Below are 18145 nucleotides of genomic sequence, written 5' to 3'. Positions count from 1 at the left end.
AAAGCTCTTGAGTGCACAGCTAAGTAGTGGTTATTGTTACTGCTTTGACCTCTGAAGTGTACTAAGAGTTCATGAAAGCATCATGAATTCAACTAAAATGACACAACATGTTTTTCCTCCCAAAACAAAGTGACGACATCAAACAGTAATCTTCCAGTTCTCATATGTCCAGTTCAGTGGTGCTGCCCCATTCCCAGTGGTTAGGGTGTGTTACTGGCTTTTTTTTTTTTTTTTTTAAATTACAGGCAATTTAAAATCCCAGTCTCCTGCACCTCCCAGAAATGCAACACGCAAAGTTAGGTCAGACAGAATCATTAATAACCAGGTGCGTTTAAATGTGGTTCAAGCTTTTTATTATTTAGTTTCACATATTTATATGTGCTTTTGAACAGGTTACAATGTGAGAATACAACTTTTGTTTAAATCAGTTTTGGGGGGCAAATCTTTATGATCCAAAGGTTTGCTGGCAGGTGTAGACTGGCAAACAAGAGGTTTTAGTGAACTGCTCATAACTGCTGGGCTTTTCTTTCATATTCCTCATGTCACTACAAGCCAAAAAAGAGTTCTCTTTTACTGTAAACTTTTAACTGCACTCTGCCATGAGTCATGAATCAGGTTGTCTAAGCACTAGTTTCGAGTATGGGCCAACCCCTCCATGACACTTTCCAGTTCTCCAGCCTTACAGGAAACACACACGATAACTAGCTGCAGACTTTCCAATTTTTGTGGAAAATAAAATATTGTAACCTCTGAATAAATGCCTTTGTTATATATATGTATATATATATTTTTTTAGAAATTATACAGTACAATTATATCATGATTTCAAATGAGTGTATATTCATATTAACCCTTTTTGTCCATAGATAATACAACATGAATTTAGAGACTGTTGTGCCACACCAGGCTACTGAGTGCACATCCACATGTACTTTGGTGATAAAAACGACTATTGTTACAGAGTAACTTCACAGAGACAGACTGACACCATTTACGAGCTCTGACTTGTCCATCCTACCCTTTTCTTCTCTGTAAACACAGTTAATCAGTGCTTCAAGGCAGACATTTCTTTTTGTCTTTTCTCCACTCCCTAAGGACTGAAAATTTCCCAAAAGGAGGAATGAATTCAAGTGTGTCTTTGTTAGTTGTTCATTCAGGTTTTAAAGCCCTTCTTTACAGAAGCTTGTGTTATATGCAGGTGTTGTAGCTGTATGTAGACATACACACCCTTTGAACCACTTTCACAAATAATTTCAAATTGGATCTAAAAAACAAAACAAAAACAAACTGTAAAACTCACATGTTGTAAAGCCCGGTGCCACAGTCACACAATGACAAAACACTCTGCACACATACAGCAGCCACACCAACATTTACTCTATTCGTCTGCACCCACAGATAAGCGATAAGAATGCAGTTTCATTTGCTCTCACACGTACGTTAAAAGCAGGAAAAGTACACACACTGATCAACAGGGTTTGGTCTTCAAGTCTTGACTTCAGTGAGCATTGCCAACTTCAAGTGTCCCCGCTGTTCATCTTCCTCTGTCCCTTTTAGGGAAAGGCCGATTCTGTCCCACCCTGCTTTGGCCAAAAGGTCAAGCAGCAGTTTCCGCTACAGTTTCAGAAAGATTTTTTTTAGCAAATCAGGTTGTGTTAAAACTGGTGCTGTGACAAGGAAAAGGAGGGGGGAAAAAGAAGCTTCTTCAGTCAAACATGTTTAAGCCTCCGTACAAGTTTATTTGTATTGCCACTGCCTGACGGTGGAGGAATCTGAGGCTCATGTAGCCGTCCTGTGGTTTGGTGACAGTGGTAGTGTTGGTACCAGGATGCTGCTGGGAGGCTCCACGGACCAGATCTTCTCTCAGGGTGAACTTTGTGATGCCAAAATGGAGCCAGAGTTTCGAGGGCAGCTCTAGCGACCTTTGTTCTTTTTGGCATTTCCCTGGAGAGGAAACAGAAAGTATGAAACAATATGAGCTCATTTCTGCAGAAATTAAGTTAAGTAATGTCCAAGATTGGTACAAAATGTTAACCCTTGAGCCTGATTAAGAAGATTTTTTTTTTTAAATATTTTTTAAATATTTTGGATGTTCTGCTTCAGCTCATATACTAAGTCTATAATAAACCGTGGAGCAAAAATACAGACACTCAGACCCTTAAGGACAAAATGACCCATTGAATTCAATTAAAATCCCAACTTTTGATCCCACAGATATTATAATACTAAACCATGCATTCCATTATATCAGGCAATCAGTCTAGAGCCCTGGCTTTTTGAGCCATTGAGCCATTTTCTACGCCTATGGGGTAAATACATTCCTGGTTTTCACTAGGATTATTGCAGCTGTTTTATGGAGCACTGCAGTGTTTGATGCAATACATCAACATCAATGTTGTGACTCATAACTGACACACTCCAGACTGAAAACAAAATCGCCCTAACATGTCATTTTCCCTAAAAAATCTTTTTGTATTTCTCATTAAAAAAAATGTGGTAAATTTAAAATGGTTCTAAAAATGGTAATGATAACCAGGACTGATATCAGGTAAAATATTTAACTCAGTGAAAGCTGAAAATAATATTAATTTGAATTATTTTCAATGAGATGCACGAGGGCTAGTACCGTTGAGATAGCTCAGATCTGTTCTGCATTCTGTTTCGCAATCTAAAAACATGCCGAGGCTGGTCTCTGGCCTTCGAAAGAAAATCACCACCTTTAACTCACAAACATGTTCTGTCCTGCAACTTCCCAACATGCAGTCTTCTGTGTGCACACAAGCAGGAACATGCACGCTTATAAACGGGCCTCTGTTTCTGCGGCTTTAGCTTAACGACTTCTTCAGATGGTTCCAGCAGGTGCTTTTCCCATCAGGCCCGGCAGCAACCACAACACCGCCGATGACCTCCCCAGTTCACCTCATAACTGACAAAAACTTTACAACGTCACATTTCACTGCCAAACCTAAAAATGATCCTTCACGCTCCCTGAAGCCACTGGATTTGTATCACTCCTCTTTAATGACAGAGCTTTTAGATTTATTCGTATGGGGGCTGACAGCATGTGACAGCTGAAAACACACCTGAGAGCAAAACTGCATTTTGAAAGGCAACTATTCTGACAAGAGCTTGAGTTTAAAAGGATAAAAATCGAGTGGTGTACCTTGCTGCCCAGTTTGAGCGTGTCGATTTCCTCCCTCTGCTTGCTCAAAGTCTCATTCATACTACACAGGTGGTCGCTCATCATGCTGAGCTGGTCTTCGTAGCTTCTCTTGGTCGTAGCCAGCTCATCCTGCATGACACACACCACAGTTACAATGTTTTCTGGGCTGGAAGTACGCTAATGCCTATACTTAGACAAGAAGCTCTTTGCTAATGAGACTGCAATTTACCTGCAAGCGTGTGATGTTCTGATTAGCCAGTTTAACCTCCTCGCTCAGAGTCTCCCGTGATTTTTCTGCGATGGCTAATCTCTTGGCCAAAGCTCGACACTAGAAAGGGAGGAAAAGGAAAGTAAGCAACTGCTGTCCATGTCAAACATACTTTACAGACCTGTTTTCAGCTGGGAAAAAGGGAGATATTTCTTTGTGTAATGGGCATATTTGAGGACAACACCAAAGGTAAATGCTCAGGCTGAAAAAAGTGACAGTTTAATACCTGAGACACTGACTCAAGATCAGGTGCAGCCCTGTTGCTACGATACCAACTGCGGATGACTGACATGCCAGTTAGTCACAAATGCGACCGGATGTCACTTAGAGGAGTATCTACATTCAGATCAAGTCTCAGCGTAATACTAAAAATACAAGATGTCACTCTCTCCGTAAAAAAAGCCACTTGGTAATAATGGAACTCAAAAAGCATCTTCCAAAGCACAAAGAGGAAAGAACAGAGAAACAAGGTTAACTCCTGGTTTAGTTTCTATGCTCTCCAGCAAATTAAAGGAGCAGACAAAAATAGTGCACATGAGGGAGCAGGGCAAGTGACTGTTCTGCACTGAATGTATTTTGGCATTCAGTGGAGGTTGTAAGATTTTCATATCTCTCCCCAGATGACATGTTAGAAAGGCTGCGTGCCATGAAAAGGTCAGTTGTTTGCTGTTAGAAGCAGTTTAGTTTGGGGCTTCACCTCTGAGTGAAAGTGCACAGCTTTGCTGTCTGAAATCTGGAGCTGGGTGGTGAGCTCTCCCACTCTGGCCATGTAGTGAGTCTTTATCAGCTGCTCCCTCGACTCCTCGTCTCCCACCTGCAAACACAGACACAACATCCAGCTTGATAAGATTGTTTTTTTTTAACTTTTTTTTACTTCAAGTATGGATGGGTTGATATACTATTTTATCACAGATCACAATAAAAAACACACAATACGTTTTCCGTTATCAGGACATTAATTGCGATCATAATGGGTGACTTGAGAAATCTTTGTAGCTCACTCACGTACAGTCCTTGATTAATTTTGAATTACCACAAATGTTATAATGTTAGCACTGTCGAGGGTGGTCCCTCTCTTCCTATCCTGTTTGGCTGTTTACACTAGATTGTATTTTTTAACTACAGTCTCCAGCAAATTGACTAAAAGTAGTTAACTTGGCCACAGCCCACCAGTTCAAATCAAGTGGAATTTGTTTAATTTTTGATTATCAGAATAATATCATCACAATTATTTTGGCCAGGATAATTTTTATATCATCCTTTACCTAGACAAGTATTACATTCAAGATCATTTTTTAAGATGTATTTTCTTCTATTTAAATTCAGAAACTCATCGTTTTATATATCAATCGGTAAAGTGCATCACTACTCACATGCTCAACTGTAGGCGTTGTGCACAACATGCCAACCTGGTGACAAAGAGAGAAACATGTCAGGAAAATCATTCATATATCAAAGGTTATAAAATACACTTCAAGCACAGACAGGTCTTTAACACTGTAAAGAAAAACTAGCAAACTTGCAAGAGATGATAATAAAACACATGTAGTACAGAGACTAGTGAGTCAAACTGCTCTGGGTTGTGACTGCACTGTGAACTCTGCACTGACTTGCATAAACAACAGTATTCTTCCATTCTGCTACATCAGCACATTGGAAGTCTGAGTTTTATTAAGCAAAAACTTGCTTAGCGTGGGAGCTACAAGAAAAGAACGATAATACTCCTTTTGTTGAAGCAAAGCAGTGCCATGGGCAGGAAATGTCCTCGGCAAGCGAAAACTAACAGCAGCCAATAGAGTGACTGTACCAGGCTCGTGCACAGCGTGGTCTCTTTCCCCACAGCCTTCTGCTCTGTCTCTGCTTCCTCATGGCTCTGAGCGAGTGTGCTGGCTGCAGCTGGCTGAGAATTTGGACTTCCCCCAAGAGCGGCGGCGAGCTGCGCTTCCAGGTCCGAAATGCGCTGGTTCTCCTTTTCCAACCGCACCTTCCCCAGCTGGGCCTCCAGGAGCCAGTGCTCCTTCTCCTGCTCCAGTCGAGCGATCTTCTCCTGGCTCTGCTGCACCTGCAGGACGCCAACAGGGAGAGGAGAGGAGTGGACAGTGAGCTTGTGGGAGGAAGAGGGCTGATCCAAGGTTGGGAGAGGTGAAAGGGCAGCAGTATTTAGGAAGAAACGTGTAAACTGTATAACAAAGCAGTTTGTAACAATACAATCTTGGAGCATATTTAAAAACACACTTTTAAATCCAATTAAAGGGATTAAAATTTGTCTGTTTTGTTTTTTTTACAAAGAAAAAAAACATGAAAAATTAGGTCTTTGGGTTGTTCCTTCCAAAGCTTGGAGGCTCAGATGGCAAAATCCCAATAATCCCTGTCTTTTAACAATAATAACAGTGACTTTGTGTTTAATGGTACACTTGGTGCCGAAGTGACAAACTGAAGTAGGTTGATATGGATCAAGGAGCACATTTACAAAAGAAAAAAGAAGCAACACAGATACTTTGAACTTGCTAAGGACAGAACATGCAGAGGCTCACTGGCCAATTCTTCACACCCTGTCTCTTAAGAGGGACTGTCTGCAACACGTCCAAAATATCACAAGACTGTGATGTATCATTTTAACACAGAGATTTTTGCACGTCTGCAACCAGCATTTTCCATATCCCTGTATTTTCCCAGAAACTATTGATGGTGTTGTTCTGTTGGCACAACAAACAAAACCCCATGTGGAACCATTTTTGTTATTATACCCCTGCCTTCAGGGCAACCAAACCTGAATGTCGCAGTGACTCATGCGTGGTCACATTGTACACATAGTGCTGAGTGTCTCTTTGAAAATGATTAGGAAAATCTTCCTACCAACAGAAATGGTTTATAGAAAGAGTGTTTGAGCTGAGTACCTGCTGAGTGAGACCTTCTCTGCTCTCTGTGGAGCTGGTGAGGATACGACGGTTTGACAGGGCTTCTCTGTATGGAACAGACTGCTGCCTGGCCTGAATCAAGAAACAAAAAAGCCTTTATTAACTTAAAAAAACATGCATGTGATACTTAATATATATAGGCACTTTTCTCAACCATAAACTGTATAAAAGAAGTCGAAATAGCCTCTTGGTCTGAAAAGTAAAGCCATGCGTAACTGCCTCAAACTAGCATACATTCTAATGGCCAGCAGGGGGCGACTACACTGGCTGCAAAAAGAATTGAATAAAAGTCTGTGAGAAAATGACCCAACGTCTCACTTTTACTACTATTACTTCAGTAAAAATTTACTAAAAGAGTTTAGGGTTTCAATCACTTGTTTCAAGTCTTTATCAATAGAGCATGATGTTCATATACCTGGATAACAAATTGGACTGGTCCCTAAACACAGACTCAGATCTCTTGACATCTGTAATAAGATGCTGCAGATGTTTTATCAGTCTGCCATCAGGCTGTCTAATTCTTCCAGAGATTCTACCAGACTAACTGAATTTCTGCTCGGGGATAAATAAAGGAATTTTGATTTGATTTTAATTTTGTAGTACAGATCCATTTTAAGTACAGATCCATGTGTAAAATAACCATGAACTTGTTTTTGGGTGTTGTCTGTGTTTTTGTTTTAGAACTTTAAACCCTTTCACTGTGCGTTTTCAGTTCATGAAAATTACTTTCTGGTTTTCTGGTCATCTAAAAATGTCTTCTTCAGCATTTGGATGTACTTAAAGACACTTTAAGAGTCTGTTGTTTTTTTGGTAAGCCTGTTTTTGTAAGCCAAATAAGCACTGCAATTAAAATCAGTTAATGTGAATTACAGCTGCACCTTGGTGACCACGCTAGCTAGCTAGAGTGTTAGCTGGTTACTTAGCGTCTGAATTCCCAGTCAGATCCATCCTCTTGTCCAAATAAGGCCATTGATGGCGACGGCCAAAATGTCAAACTTGAGGCTTGAAAAACGTAGTCCAAATGGGTTATATCAGAAAGGCTACTTCCACTTCTTTTATACATTCTATGTGCCTTAAGTCCTTCCCATGAAAAAGAAAAAGAATAAAACAAAGAATAAAAGCAAAGGAAAAACAGAAATGGAGTCATAAAAAACAGATGCAATAAAACACTGACAAAAGTAGACAGAACCTAAAATAGCAAGAGCAGAGAGATAAAACCAAATGAAACATGAAATATACACGAAGGTGGTTAAAAAGATGTCTGGGGGCTCTCACTGCAAAGGCTCTGTCAGTTTGTCATGAGCTATGACCTGGGAATAACCATCAGATTTAAGCATATACCAACCTTTTTGATAGTATGGATATAGGTAGCTGCTTTCTTTTTGTTGGCCAGCATACTTTCTGCTTGCAAGGGGTTGAGGGTTACTGTGCTGCCTCTTGGACTGTAGCCTGGTGATGTGAAAAAGTCCAAGTTGTTGCTGAAGAAAGTGGCAATCTGCAACAAAACAGTGACATAAAATCTCACATCATTAAAATAAAAGAGATCGTTGCAACCTCTTTAGCTAAAGAAACACTAATTATGCCTACATATCTCAATACAGATACTCAGCATTCTGTTTCGCCTCAAATTAACCAGTGTGTTTACAGCAGAGAGATGATTACACCACCAAGTGTCCGGGATGATAAATGTCTGAGCAATTAAGGTTTTTGCCTGCAGAGATGATCGCTCTCAAAACGCTGCTCACTCCACACATCGTGTGCCAGCGTGTTATTCAGCACTGCAACCCACCGGACCGCGCCTCCCATCAGCAGACACATCTCAGCCAACGCTTCACTTGATTCACAAACAGAAATCATTTATCTCTTTACTCTGACTGGGGAGCAGCTGGACATACTGTGAGTTGGACAGTATCTCTGCACATTTAACCACTTCCCACCTGAGTCCTGTCGTTCTTTGGTGGCAAAACTACCAACATTATCCAGTTGTATTGAAATCTCACTGCTATTTGCAATAGAGCTTTTGTGCATTACAGCTAAGAAGAACATGCACTGTTTGAACATGGAATATAGAGAAAATAAACGTGGCTGCTGCCTGCCCCCTGCTGACCGTACCTTGCCGGTGTTGCTGGTCAGAGACCCCAAAGATCCGAGCAGGCACTCCGTGGTGGTACAGAGCTTCTGGGTGACGGTGGGGAGCTCCTGCTCTAAGCTGGCCTTCTGGTTGTAGTGCTTTGACATCTCTGGACACACAGCAGGAGAAGCATTTATAGCATATTTAGGCTTTGTATCCCATCTTGTAGCTTCAGCAGCTACATGACATTTTCATCATCATATTTTCAGATTAAAAGGCGGCCGTTTTGTGATGCTCCCTCGCTGGTTTGTTTGTAAATGACATGAAACAGATTTAATTTCATTTTGTAAAACTAAATATTTGAGTACAATAGTGATGGGAATCACGAACCGAATGCCTCAGCTTATTTATTACTTTATCAATGTCTGTATGTTTTTCTGACAGTTGTACAATGAAGTCAGATTCATGTGTCTATACTGCTGGAAACTTTAGAAGGAGTGGAGAGGGAGAAACGGTACAAAACAGGGATTAATTTCAAGCATAGAGTTGACATCGCTTTTTATAATTTCCTATGGTTCTCAAGTTTCTTACCTGCCTATGAAAACCAAAATGAAAACAAATGCTGTACAAATAATTCCTTGTTTCATCTACACGTTTAGGTTCAAGTGTGTTGACGCTGAAAACCTGTGTAGGCCTACTTTTTACCTACAAAGAAAATTAACCAGGAATCGATGAAGACTCAATAAGAAGAAGTAATAATGGCATTCGTATCATAAAAATGAATCAATCACATTAATTCCCACAAGAACCAGGACAATAATCCTTATTACATTCACACATGTCCACTCAGCTAAATGTGTCAGCTGGACACATAAGTGACTATTCTCTAATAGAGAACATTCATTTTATACTTCCATTTGGCATCATGGTGTGATAGATGCTAGATAGAAGTCTCTGGATCTTCAAAAACTTGGCTGGTAGATGTTGCCATGAAAATGACTTTTATGAATGGCAACAGCATTGGTTGGTGGTTACATCAGGGAACGTTTGTGCTGTTGTCATTCTGGTTGTGAATGGAGTTAAAAAAAGGCTCCTGGTGCTGCTCACCTTTAATGGCATCGTGAAGACTGTGTAGGCAGGCAGCCAGCTGGGTGAAGACAGCCGAGGTGCTGCTCTGTGGCATGGCATCCTGTCGAACACCTGAGACACATGGTACATGTTTGTTAAACAAGCATACGGCATCATTCAGAGTACCTGTTATTTCCAAAAACAGAAATGTGTTTTGCCTTACAGAGCTTACTTTTAAGAATGTTTACCCGCTTTGGCCATGTATAATTTCAAAACCCAACACTGTAACACTATATTACAAAAATAAGGAAAAGCACAACGGATCGCATTTAAGCTTAGAGCCCATCTCTAAAAATATCTGCTGTATGAACTAGTCTGCGACGTGTGGTGTGTATTTTCTGTGTTAACTCACTGGGTAAGGCCAAAAGGTTAATGTAGCTCTGCAGCTTCTCAAACACAGAAGTGACTCTCTTCATGTCACTCTGCAACTCCTGGTTTTTCGCAGTAAGGGCAGCAGTACAAAGAGGTGTATCGCACTCTTCTTCCAGGCTGAAAAGAAAAGAGAAGATCAATACGGCCTCCTCCACTCCATTTCTCTATCTCTCTTACACACACAGACACACAGACACACAGACAGACACACAGACACACAGACACACAGACACACACACACACAGACACACACACACACACACACACACACACACACACACACACACACACACACACACACACACACACACACACCACTGACCTTTTCAGCTGGTAGGGAAGAATCTTTTGCAGAAAGTGGGTGTATGAGGAGAAATTATCAGCAAAGCTCTTCAGCTTGACCACAGTCTCCTTCAATTCAAGAAAAAAAGGCACAATAAGTGGGTGGCTATGCAACGAGCCCACACAATATCCATGTCAAAAAATAAAACACTCACCAGTACTGTGACTGTGTCCTCTGTGATGCTTTGGTGTAACTGCAGAAAGCTGTCCTCCAGGGGGCGCACATAGGCTGCATTCTCATGTAGATACTGAGAAAACTAGAGAGAGGAATCATGCATTTTAGTTTGCACACTGCCTAGAGACATATTTCATACATTAAACACTCAGTTTAGTTATAGTTGGAGTTATTGTATATCAGTGATGTGCTTCTTGCGTACAAGTGCCTCACCTTCTGGTTGAGCGGGGAGATGGGTTCAATGGAGGAGTCCAGGGGATAGATGTGCACTCTCTGCTCTGTGTAGGAGTGGAAGTTCAACAGAGCAGCCACCAGGTCCTGAATAAAGCTCAGGGCCTGACCTGCCACATCCCGGGCTTTCAGCTAGAACCACAGAGAGAACACACAACCCACACACTTAATGTTTTAGTCCATTCTCTGAGGAAATTGAGCTGGATGAACAAAACTTGTGAAATATGTTATGTTTTTCTGCCAAACAATGACGTGATTAATTGATAAGTCATTAAAAAGAAAATTGTCACACAACTATTTTTGATAAGTTATTTATAATTAAGGTCATATTTAAGCAAAAATGTTGTTAGGTAAAAATCCTGAGCTATTGGTTAATAAACGAAAACGGTATATGTACAATGTTATTGTTAGAATTTTAGACAACAGTGAAGAAGCTGCAATACTAAATGACAAAAGAATCGTCTTTAGAAGATAAAAAAAAATCTTCTCTATAAAAAATAGAGGTTGTTTTTCTCACTTACCTGGTGCCTTCGATTGTGTGGTGGCACATTTAGGCTGTTGTAGTCACTAAATTCTGCAGGATAGGAGGGAAAAGCAGTTAAACCAGAGCAGTCCCTGCACTGAACTTATTGACTCGACAAACATAGCTTAAACGGGTTAGCCTCCTGCCTCCTTGCGTGCAATATTACAGTTTGGTGTAGCATTACATTGTTTACTCCTGGGCAGAATGCTGTTATGGTATCAGTGACGAAGACATAAATGTTCTCAGATAGATGTCTGCTCTATAGCAGATCACCTTTATGCGAGTGGCTCAGCGCCAAATACTCACTGGTGTCATTGAAGGGCACTTTCTCCTGGATAACACTGCTGCTTTGTTTCACCTGTCTGTTCAGCTCTGACTGGCACCGCCTCAACTGCTGCTGACTGCAGAAAAAGAGTAAAAAAAAAAAAAAGTTTGATTAAATTATGCATTTTACCAAGCAAATCAGTTTTAATTGGGTTTGAGAATCACAGCATGAATAAAGTGAATTGATATTCCCAAGGTTTATGTCAAAAAATAAATAAATCACAACACAGTCAGAGTCCTGGTATGACAGTTTCCCAGTTTTTGACACTTTCTTGTGTGTATTCACCAGTGGAGTTTACCTGTACTGTGCTGCAACTACATATAGTATGTGTTCAGGGCTTATTATATGCAAATAACCCTTTTTGGTTTTCTGACACCATGTTGATGGATTATACATAAACCATGAACAAAAACATAATGTACCACTCTTCTGTTCGCATTCTGCACTCTTTTGCTTCCCTCTCCAGAGTCTGTGCTTTCACCTGTCAGAAGAACGAAACAAATAAACACACTTTAGTACAATTTGTTAAGACATACAAGTACATAATGTACTTAATCCTTCTCCTCACCTCTAAACGTGCTTTGTCACTCTGCAGCCGCTCAATCGTTTCCATATACTTTGTGGTGAGTCCATCTACAACAGCCTGGTGCTGCTCAGAGTCTTTTTCCAGCTCTTGTAGTCGTGTTGTGAGCTCGGCCTCCTGCCTCCTGTACTGCTCATCTGCTTCATAAAACTAATGTGTAACAAGCGGAAAACAGAGCAATCACATGCATGGCCTCAGCAGTACATTTACTGCATATACAGACCAATATACACACACAGTGCAGCGGCTTACTTGGATATGAAGTCGCTCATTTTCTTCAATCTTTTTCTGCAGGACCTCGTCAAAAACACTCTGTGTCTCCAGACCATGCTGTGAGGGAGAGTCTGCTTTACTCTAGAGGAGGTAAAGATGAATTAATTAGTGGAAATTACACTAATTATTGAGCTTTTAAATTGCATAATCACTCTTTAAATTCATGTTTTTGCTGTCAGATTAACTCTATGGTTATGTGAATACATCCTGTTGCTTCTTCCAAACTGTATAGCCTCTCCCTTATTTTCCCTCATGATCACCTTCCCCTTTTTGCCCTTGGCTTCACTGACAGTGAGCTCCTCTTGCAGCAGCTCCACCCTTTTGGCCAGCTGTTGATTCCTGAAGCTGAGACTGTCCATCTCCTGCTCCTGCTTCCTCAGGCTCTGGTCCCGCTGCTTCAGCTGTTCCTGTTCAGGACATGACAAACATGTGTCGTATATGAACTTGCTGTATGTGTTTTTCACCAACTAGCACATTAAGCAAATCACTAACTCTAAATTATACTGCCGTCACTCTATACAGTATTGCAGAGCTTGCTTTGACTGAAAAAAAGGCTCCCTGGTAAATATGGCAGAACTGACATTGTGCAACTTCCGCATAACTATAGCAACTTTGCAATAAGTAGCTGACCATCTGGATTTGTTAATAGTTGCAGTGTATCCGCTATATTTATTCTGGATCCTTATTAATTCTGGATTCATCTTGCACTACTGCAGAACCATGAAATGACTTGAAATAAGTGCTGTGTGGTGGATCTAATTTATGCTGATATATGCCGAAAGAGTGGATCATGTGGATTTTGAAAAGGAACTGATAAATAATTAAAAACAACTTTAAAGTGTAAAATTTGAAAACATAATCTGGAATCAAATAACAGCTGTGGATCATAAGAATGTTTTTTTTTGTTTTCTATGTCATTTTACCTTAAATGAGGCAGAGTTGGCCTGTTCATCCACAACGCCTTTCTTCAGCACCTGGTTCTGGGCACGGAGCTGTGAGAACATATAGAGGATGAGATAGACATGCAAAATAAAATGTTATCCTTGATAAAGTACTTAATATGCAATGGCTGTGTATATGCTACATCTTAAGCGAAAATCATTTGTCTTTACACAAATAAACAAATCTGACATTCAATTATGTTGTGGCTGCTTTCTCATCCAATTCTGTACAGAATAAAGAGTCACCTGACTAATTATAACTCTTTGCTGTATAGCCAGTGGACTTTTAACACATGCTTAATTAAGCATAACAGCAGTTTGTGTGACAGCTTCATAGTCAGCACTTCCTGAGCAGGATATGGTGCTTGGCTAACAGGGAGATCAGAGTTGAACAGGAAATGGCACAAACTCCCCGTGCTGTCAGCTGACACAGAAACAAAGGCCGCACAGAGAAAATGCACACTCAAAGGCTTTACTGTCAACAACCTGTGACTCGTTAACAAATTAACCATTAACAATGAAGATGGCTCTTGAACACAGCTTACTTTTTTAACACATACTGCAGTAAACTCATAACATTCAATAAGAGCACTCCATGATAACCACAATCCTATGAAATATCTGGTCTATATGCTGCATATATTTTTTACGATCATGCCTACTCCATCTTTTTATCCCAATAAATTTAAGCCTAAGAATTTTAGAAAGTTCAAGTTTTTGTTGAAACCAAGAGTCATGTTGATTTGTCATTTTGAAGGTTGTGGTTTGTGGGGCTGTTGAACTCTTGAATTAGAGGCGTTTCTATTAAAAATTACCACAAAGTTCATGTAGTTGAATAAACAGCTCTCAAACAACATAACCTTCATAAAGGTAGTATTTATTGCCGGGCTTTAATTTAACTTACTGGAGTGCATTAGCATTAGCCAATACTAAACTCACAGAGTTTATATCTTTGCAATGACAAGAGGTACTGCGTGGTCAGCTTCAACCATTGCATCAACCCCTGTAAAGTCCAGGATGTGTAAATATGTCTAAGTCAGGGATGGGCAACTGGAGGCCCAGGGACCGCATACGGCCCGCACCCTCTCTTGAAGTGGCCCTCAGTACAACGACATGCATTTGAGCATGAAATCTTAAAAGTGCAGTGTAAAATTCACAAAATTACTTCTTGCATTAATGTTGGTCTGCTGCTCTTGCATTGAAAAAAAAAGAAATCACACTAAGTGGTTATTTTTTATTTGCTTCAAACCTTTTGTTTTCCTATTTATAGTGTTATACATGCATTTGAGCATGAAATATGTTAAGTTACTGCACTGTAAACATATTTAAAATTGCAGTTTCATCATATCTGGTTAAGTGCACGGTCCTATATGTGGCCCTGTGGTAGTGTCGATGAAAAATTGTGGCCCCCTCCAGCATTTAAGTTGCCCATCCCTGGTCTAAGTAATTGATAACAGATGCATATTGATACAGAAGGCGGCTAATGCTAATAACACATTGGGAGCTTCGGACCTCAAGCTTTGTCAATTGCTGCATTTAACAATGACGACTATATTTACTTTATTAAACCTCTGAAGTCCATGAGATTTTGGTAGAAATTTGTCAACTTCCTATGCATTCGTTTCTGTCTCTGTTTAGCATCTTTCAGTTTGTCCTTACATCAAATGCATGGCTCCTTTTTCTCGACACAAACTTGGCTATCAGTCAGATTTTTCATTTTATTTTAATTATCAAAGTATAAAGCTGCCAGAAACCGAAAATACAAACAAAAGACACAGGTGTCTTTGGAAATGTACCATTTTTTTTTTTTTTTACCATTTATACACAAAAACAGCAGAAATAATAATAAATAATACAACTACAAAACAGTCGATTTGCATGTAAATTAAAAATAGTAAGTTTTCATTGTAGAAAGAAATTCACAATTTAAAAATGGTCTAGAAACCTATTATTGAACTTTAACCGGCTCTCTCAGCTTGTCTACATACCATATATAAATAAAGTTATTACTGTAAATAAAACGTGTATTTTCAATAAACACATGGACTCCAGTGGGTTAAAATTGAATGGGCGAACAAGTGTTTTACCTTGGAGTACTCCTGCGCCAGCTTGCTGTATTTTGCTTGCAGGTCTGTAACGTTAGCCATTCTCGCTGGAAACGTTATCCCGTTGATGCTAAAAAACGGTATGCTCGCTAGCCCGACTAGCTGCTGGGTGAACAGTTAGCTTGCTCTTCACACTGTCGGCTGCTTGGATGTTGGTGGACACGGTGAGCTAATACCTGGCTAGCTCAGGTTAGCTAATTCACCGTTATAACTAAGTACGGCTAGTAGGCGGCTTATTTCGTTTCTTGGTAAAACTAACATCGAAAACATTGTCACAGAGGGGCGGTCATGAGTCCTAGAGAAAGAAGTGGTTGGTAGTCATCTGATTTAACGCTAACGTTACACTGAAGCCGGATGTTAATCTGACTTGACAGCAACGCTTTTTTGAGTTAGCACTGTTAGCTTGCTAGCTAGCTGGCTAGCCAACAGCTAACTAGCTATGTAGCAAAACAAATCCCGACACCGACTCACACATGTAGGTCATGTTATGTGACAGCAGCCGTGTGACCCGCTACGACCGCAAATCGTATTACGGAGGGAGTGTAGCCGCTGCTCAGCTAGTCAAACGGCGCTGACAATCCATTCATCTGGAGGAATACTTTCATTTTCCAACCAGCAAAATCTTCCTCGAATGAGAGCCGACCACAGACACAAGCCCCGAGGTCAGAGTTCAGGAAACACAGAGGAGCAGAGCTGCAGGGCGCCGTCTAGCGTTGGAAGGAATCGAGGAACGAATTGGATTAATCTCACAGTGTTTGTTGTGCATTACTTTGCAGGTTACACGCAATAGTAGCGGTAATATATGCTCTTTATTTCGGAAAGAAGTCGTATCAACTCCATATGTAACAACCTATTGGAATAACCTTATTAATAACCTTAACTGGAAAAAGATCTGGAATTTACCTCCTATATATATAATCAATAATAAGGTTAAAGAAGTATCTTTTCAGATAATTCACAGAATTTACCCATCTAAAGTTTTTTTTTTTACAACGATTTAAGAAAGACATAGACCTAAACTGGTCTGTGAAGGACACCCTGAAGATGTTTTTCTAGTTTTTTTATTTTGGTCTTGCCCTTTCTCAACTAAATTATGGGAAGATATTTGTAACCTGATTTCTTTTTCGATTGAGCCTCATTTGTCCCTGTGCTTTTTAACATATACTGTTTGGTTTCACTGACTTTCCTTTTGCAAAAGAAAAGCAATACTATATCATCAATCTCATGATACAGTTAGCCAAATGACATATCCATAAATGTCGTTACGTTAATCAAAAACCTCTCTTTCTTGTCTTTGAAAATGAAACCAAACAATATATTAAGTCTATTAAGAAATCTAGCAACATGAAAGCTAAGCTAAGCTAAAAACTTTGAATTTATGTACACTTTACAATGTTTTTGTATCAAAGCTTGCCTCTGTATTGTTGAAACCCCCTGAAAAAAATAAAATGACTTTGCAGGTTCAGCTCAAAACACATGGTCAACAAATACAATATGATATTTTTGTTTGTATATTAAACTATTTTATAGTAGTGTATTGAAGTAGTTAATGAATCAATAATAATATTGTAATAACATGATTATATGAAATAATATGACACTGAAATGGTCAAGATAGAGTAGGTCTAATATAAATCTGTCTACATATATTTATATAATTTAATTTTCAATTTTATTTCTGTTTATATTTGAAGCCTTTAGTTTAATTTAATTTTTTCATTTATTTACCCTTTAAGATTCAAATTTTGTTTTTACTTAAGTAATTTTCTTTTTAAAAAACATATCTATCAACCATTGTTGGAAAGAGTATGACATCAAAGATTTTCCTTACCACCTACTGCCTCTTGTAATAGTTGAGTACACGAAAATAATGAACTTGAAACTTGTCAATTCTTCATGATAAGTACTTTTTATATTTTTGTTACATAATGGTTTATGTACTTATGAACTAACCTTGTAATAAAGTATTTCAAAGTATTTGACCACTACTTCTATCAGAAAAGGTTCAGCAGTTCTTTGCAGGTTCAGCAGATACAGGTAAAATATATTTATTGAATAAAATTGAATACATTTTTATATCAAATTACCAAGAAATGCATTTAAGTAGTTAATGAATCAATAATAATATTCCAATAACATTATTATGTATAATTAATATGACGCTCTGAAAGTGATAATTCTACATAATGATTACTTTAATATTTGATAACTTTAGTATTTTGACCTGTAACACCTACTTGTAATAAATAACTTTTGCACACTTTTGATATGTATACACAGTATATGCTTGGATAAAAATCATCACAAATGAATATGGGGAAATCAAATATAAAAAAAATACATACATTAGTTATATAGGCTACTGTTCTCCAAAATACATACTGTAATATATTGTACCCTTGTGTACATCTGTTTTTACAGGTCATTATAGAGAGGTCTGAATATGATATTAGTATGACAGATAATAGAGATACACTCTTTTTAACTAGACCTAATGCCATTTACAGTTAAGTGCTGTGATGTCACTGCTGAATTATTTACTGCTCACTTTGAATGTGGTATGGGTTGCATTAAAAAAAACAAGGTCAGAAAATCACAAGCGGGTTGCAGCACTGTGAAAGATCTGTCTGTGATTTCCCTTTAAAACGCACATGACCTCGTTTAGACTACAAGTGAAATGACATGTTGCTAATGCAGCCATCACTGCTCAAATCCTACAAGATTAAT

General features: G+C 39.1%; 1 protein-coding gene across 2 annotated transcripts; it reads right to left on the bottom strand.

Annotated features, from left to right (window-relative positions):
- Nucleotides 1-336: 336 nt before the first annotated feature.
- On the bottom strand, nucleotides 337-16107 carry ppp1r21 (protein phosphatase 1, regulatory subunit 21). 2 transcript variants are annotated; one of them, XM_059359522.1, is made up of 22 exons: nucleotides 15401-16107; nucleotides 13296-13364; nucleotides 12633-12779; nucleotides 12352-12453; nucleotides 12085-12249; nucleotides 11939-11997; nucleotides 11498-11592; nucleotides 11190-11242; nucleotides 10651-10800; nucleotides 10418-10519; nucleotides 10243-10331; nucleotides 9901-10037; nucleotides 9528-9620; nucleotides 8462-8589; nucleotides 7695-7844; nucleotides 6329-6421; nucleotides 5239-5493; nucleotides 4805-4840; nucleotides 4129-4245; nucleotides 3393-3491; nucleotides 3164-3292; nucleotides 337-1944 (listed from the first exon to the last, which is right to left on the bottom strand). In XM_059359522.1, the coding sequence occupies exons 1-22, from the start codon at nucleotides 15458-15460 to the stop codon at nucleotides 1915-1917; spliced, it is 2358 nt and encodes a 785-aa protein (XP_059215505.1). In that variant the 5' UTR covers nucleotides 15461-16107; the 3' UTR covers nucleotides 337-1914. The 2 variants fall into 2 exon arrangements, with proteins under 2 accessions (XP_059215505.1, XP_059215506.1); XM_059359523.1 differs by having other exon boundaries at nucleotides 12663-12779.
- Between the last annotated feature and the right edge of the window lie 2038 nt (nucleotides 16108-18145).

This window comes from Centropristis striata, chromosome 20 (genome assembly GCF_030273125.1).
Source record: "Centropristis striata isolate RG_2023a ecotype Rhode Island chromosome 20, C.striata_1.0, whole genome shotgun sequence".
NCBI classification, from domain to species: Eukaryota; Metazoa; Chordata; class Actinopteri; order Perciformes; family Serranidae; genus Centropristis; species Centropristis striata.
This window is presented reverse-complemented; position numbering and strand designations above follow the sequence as displayed.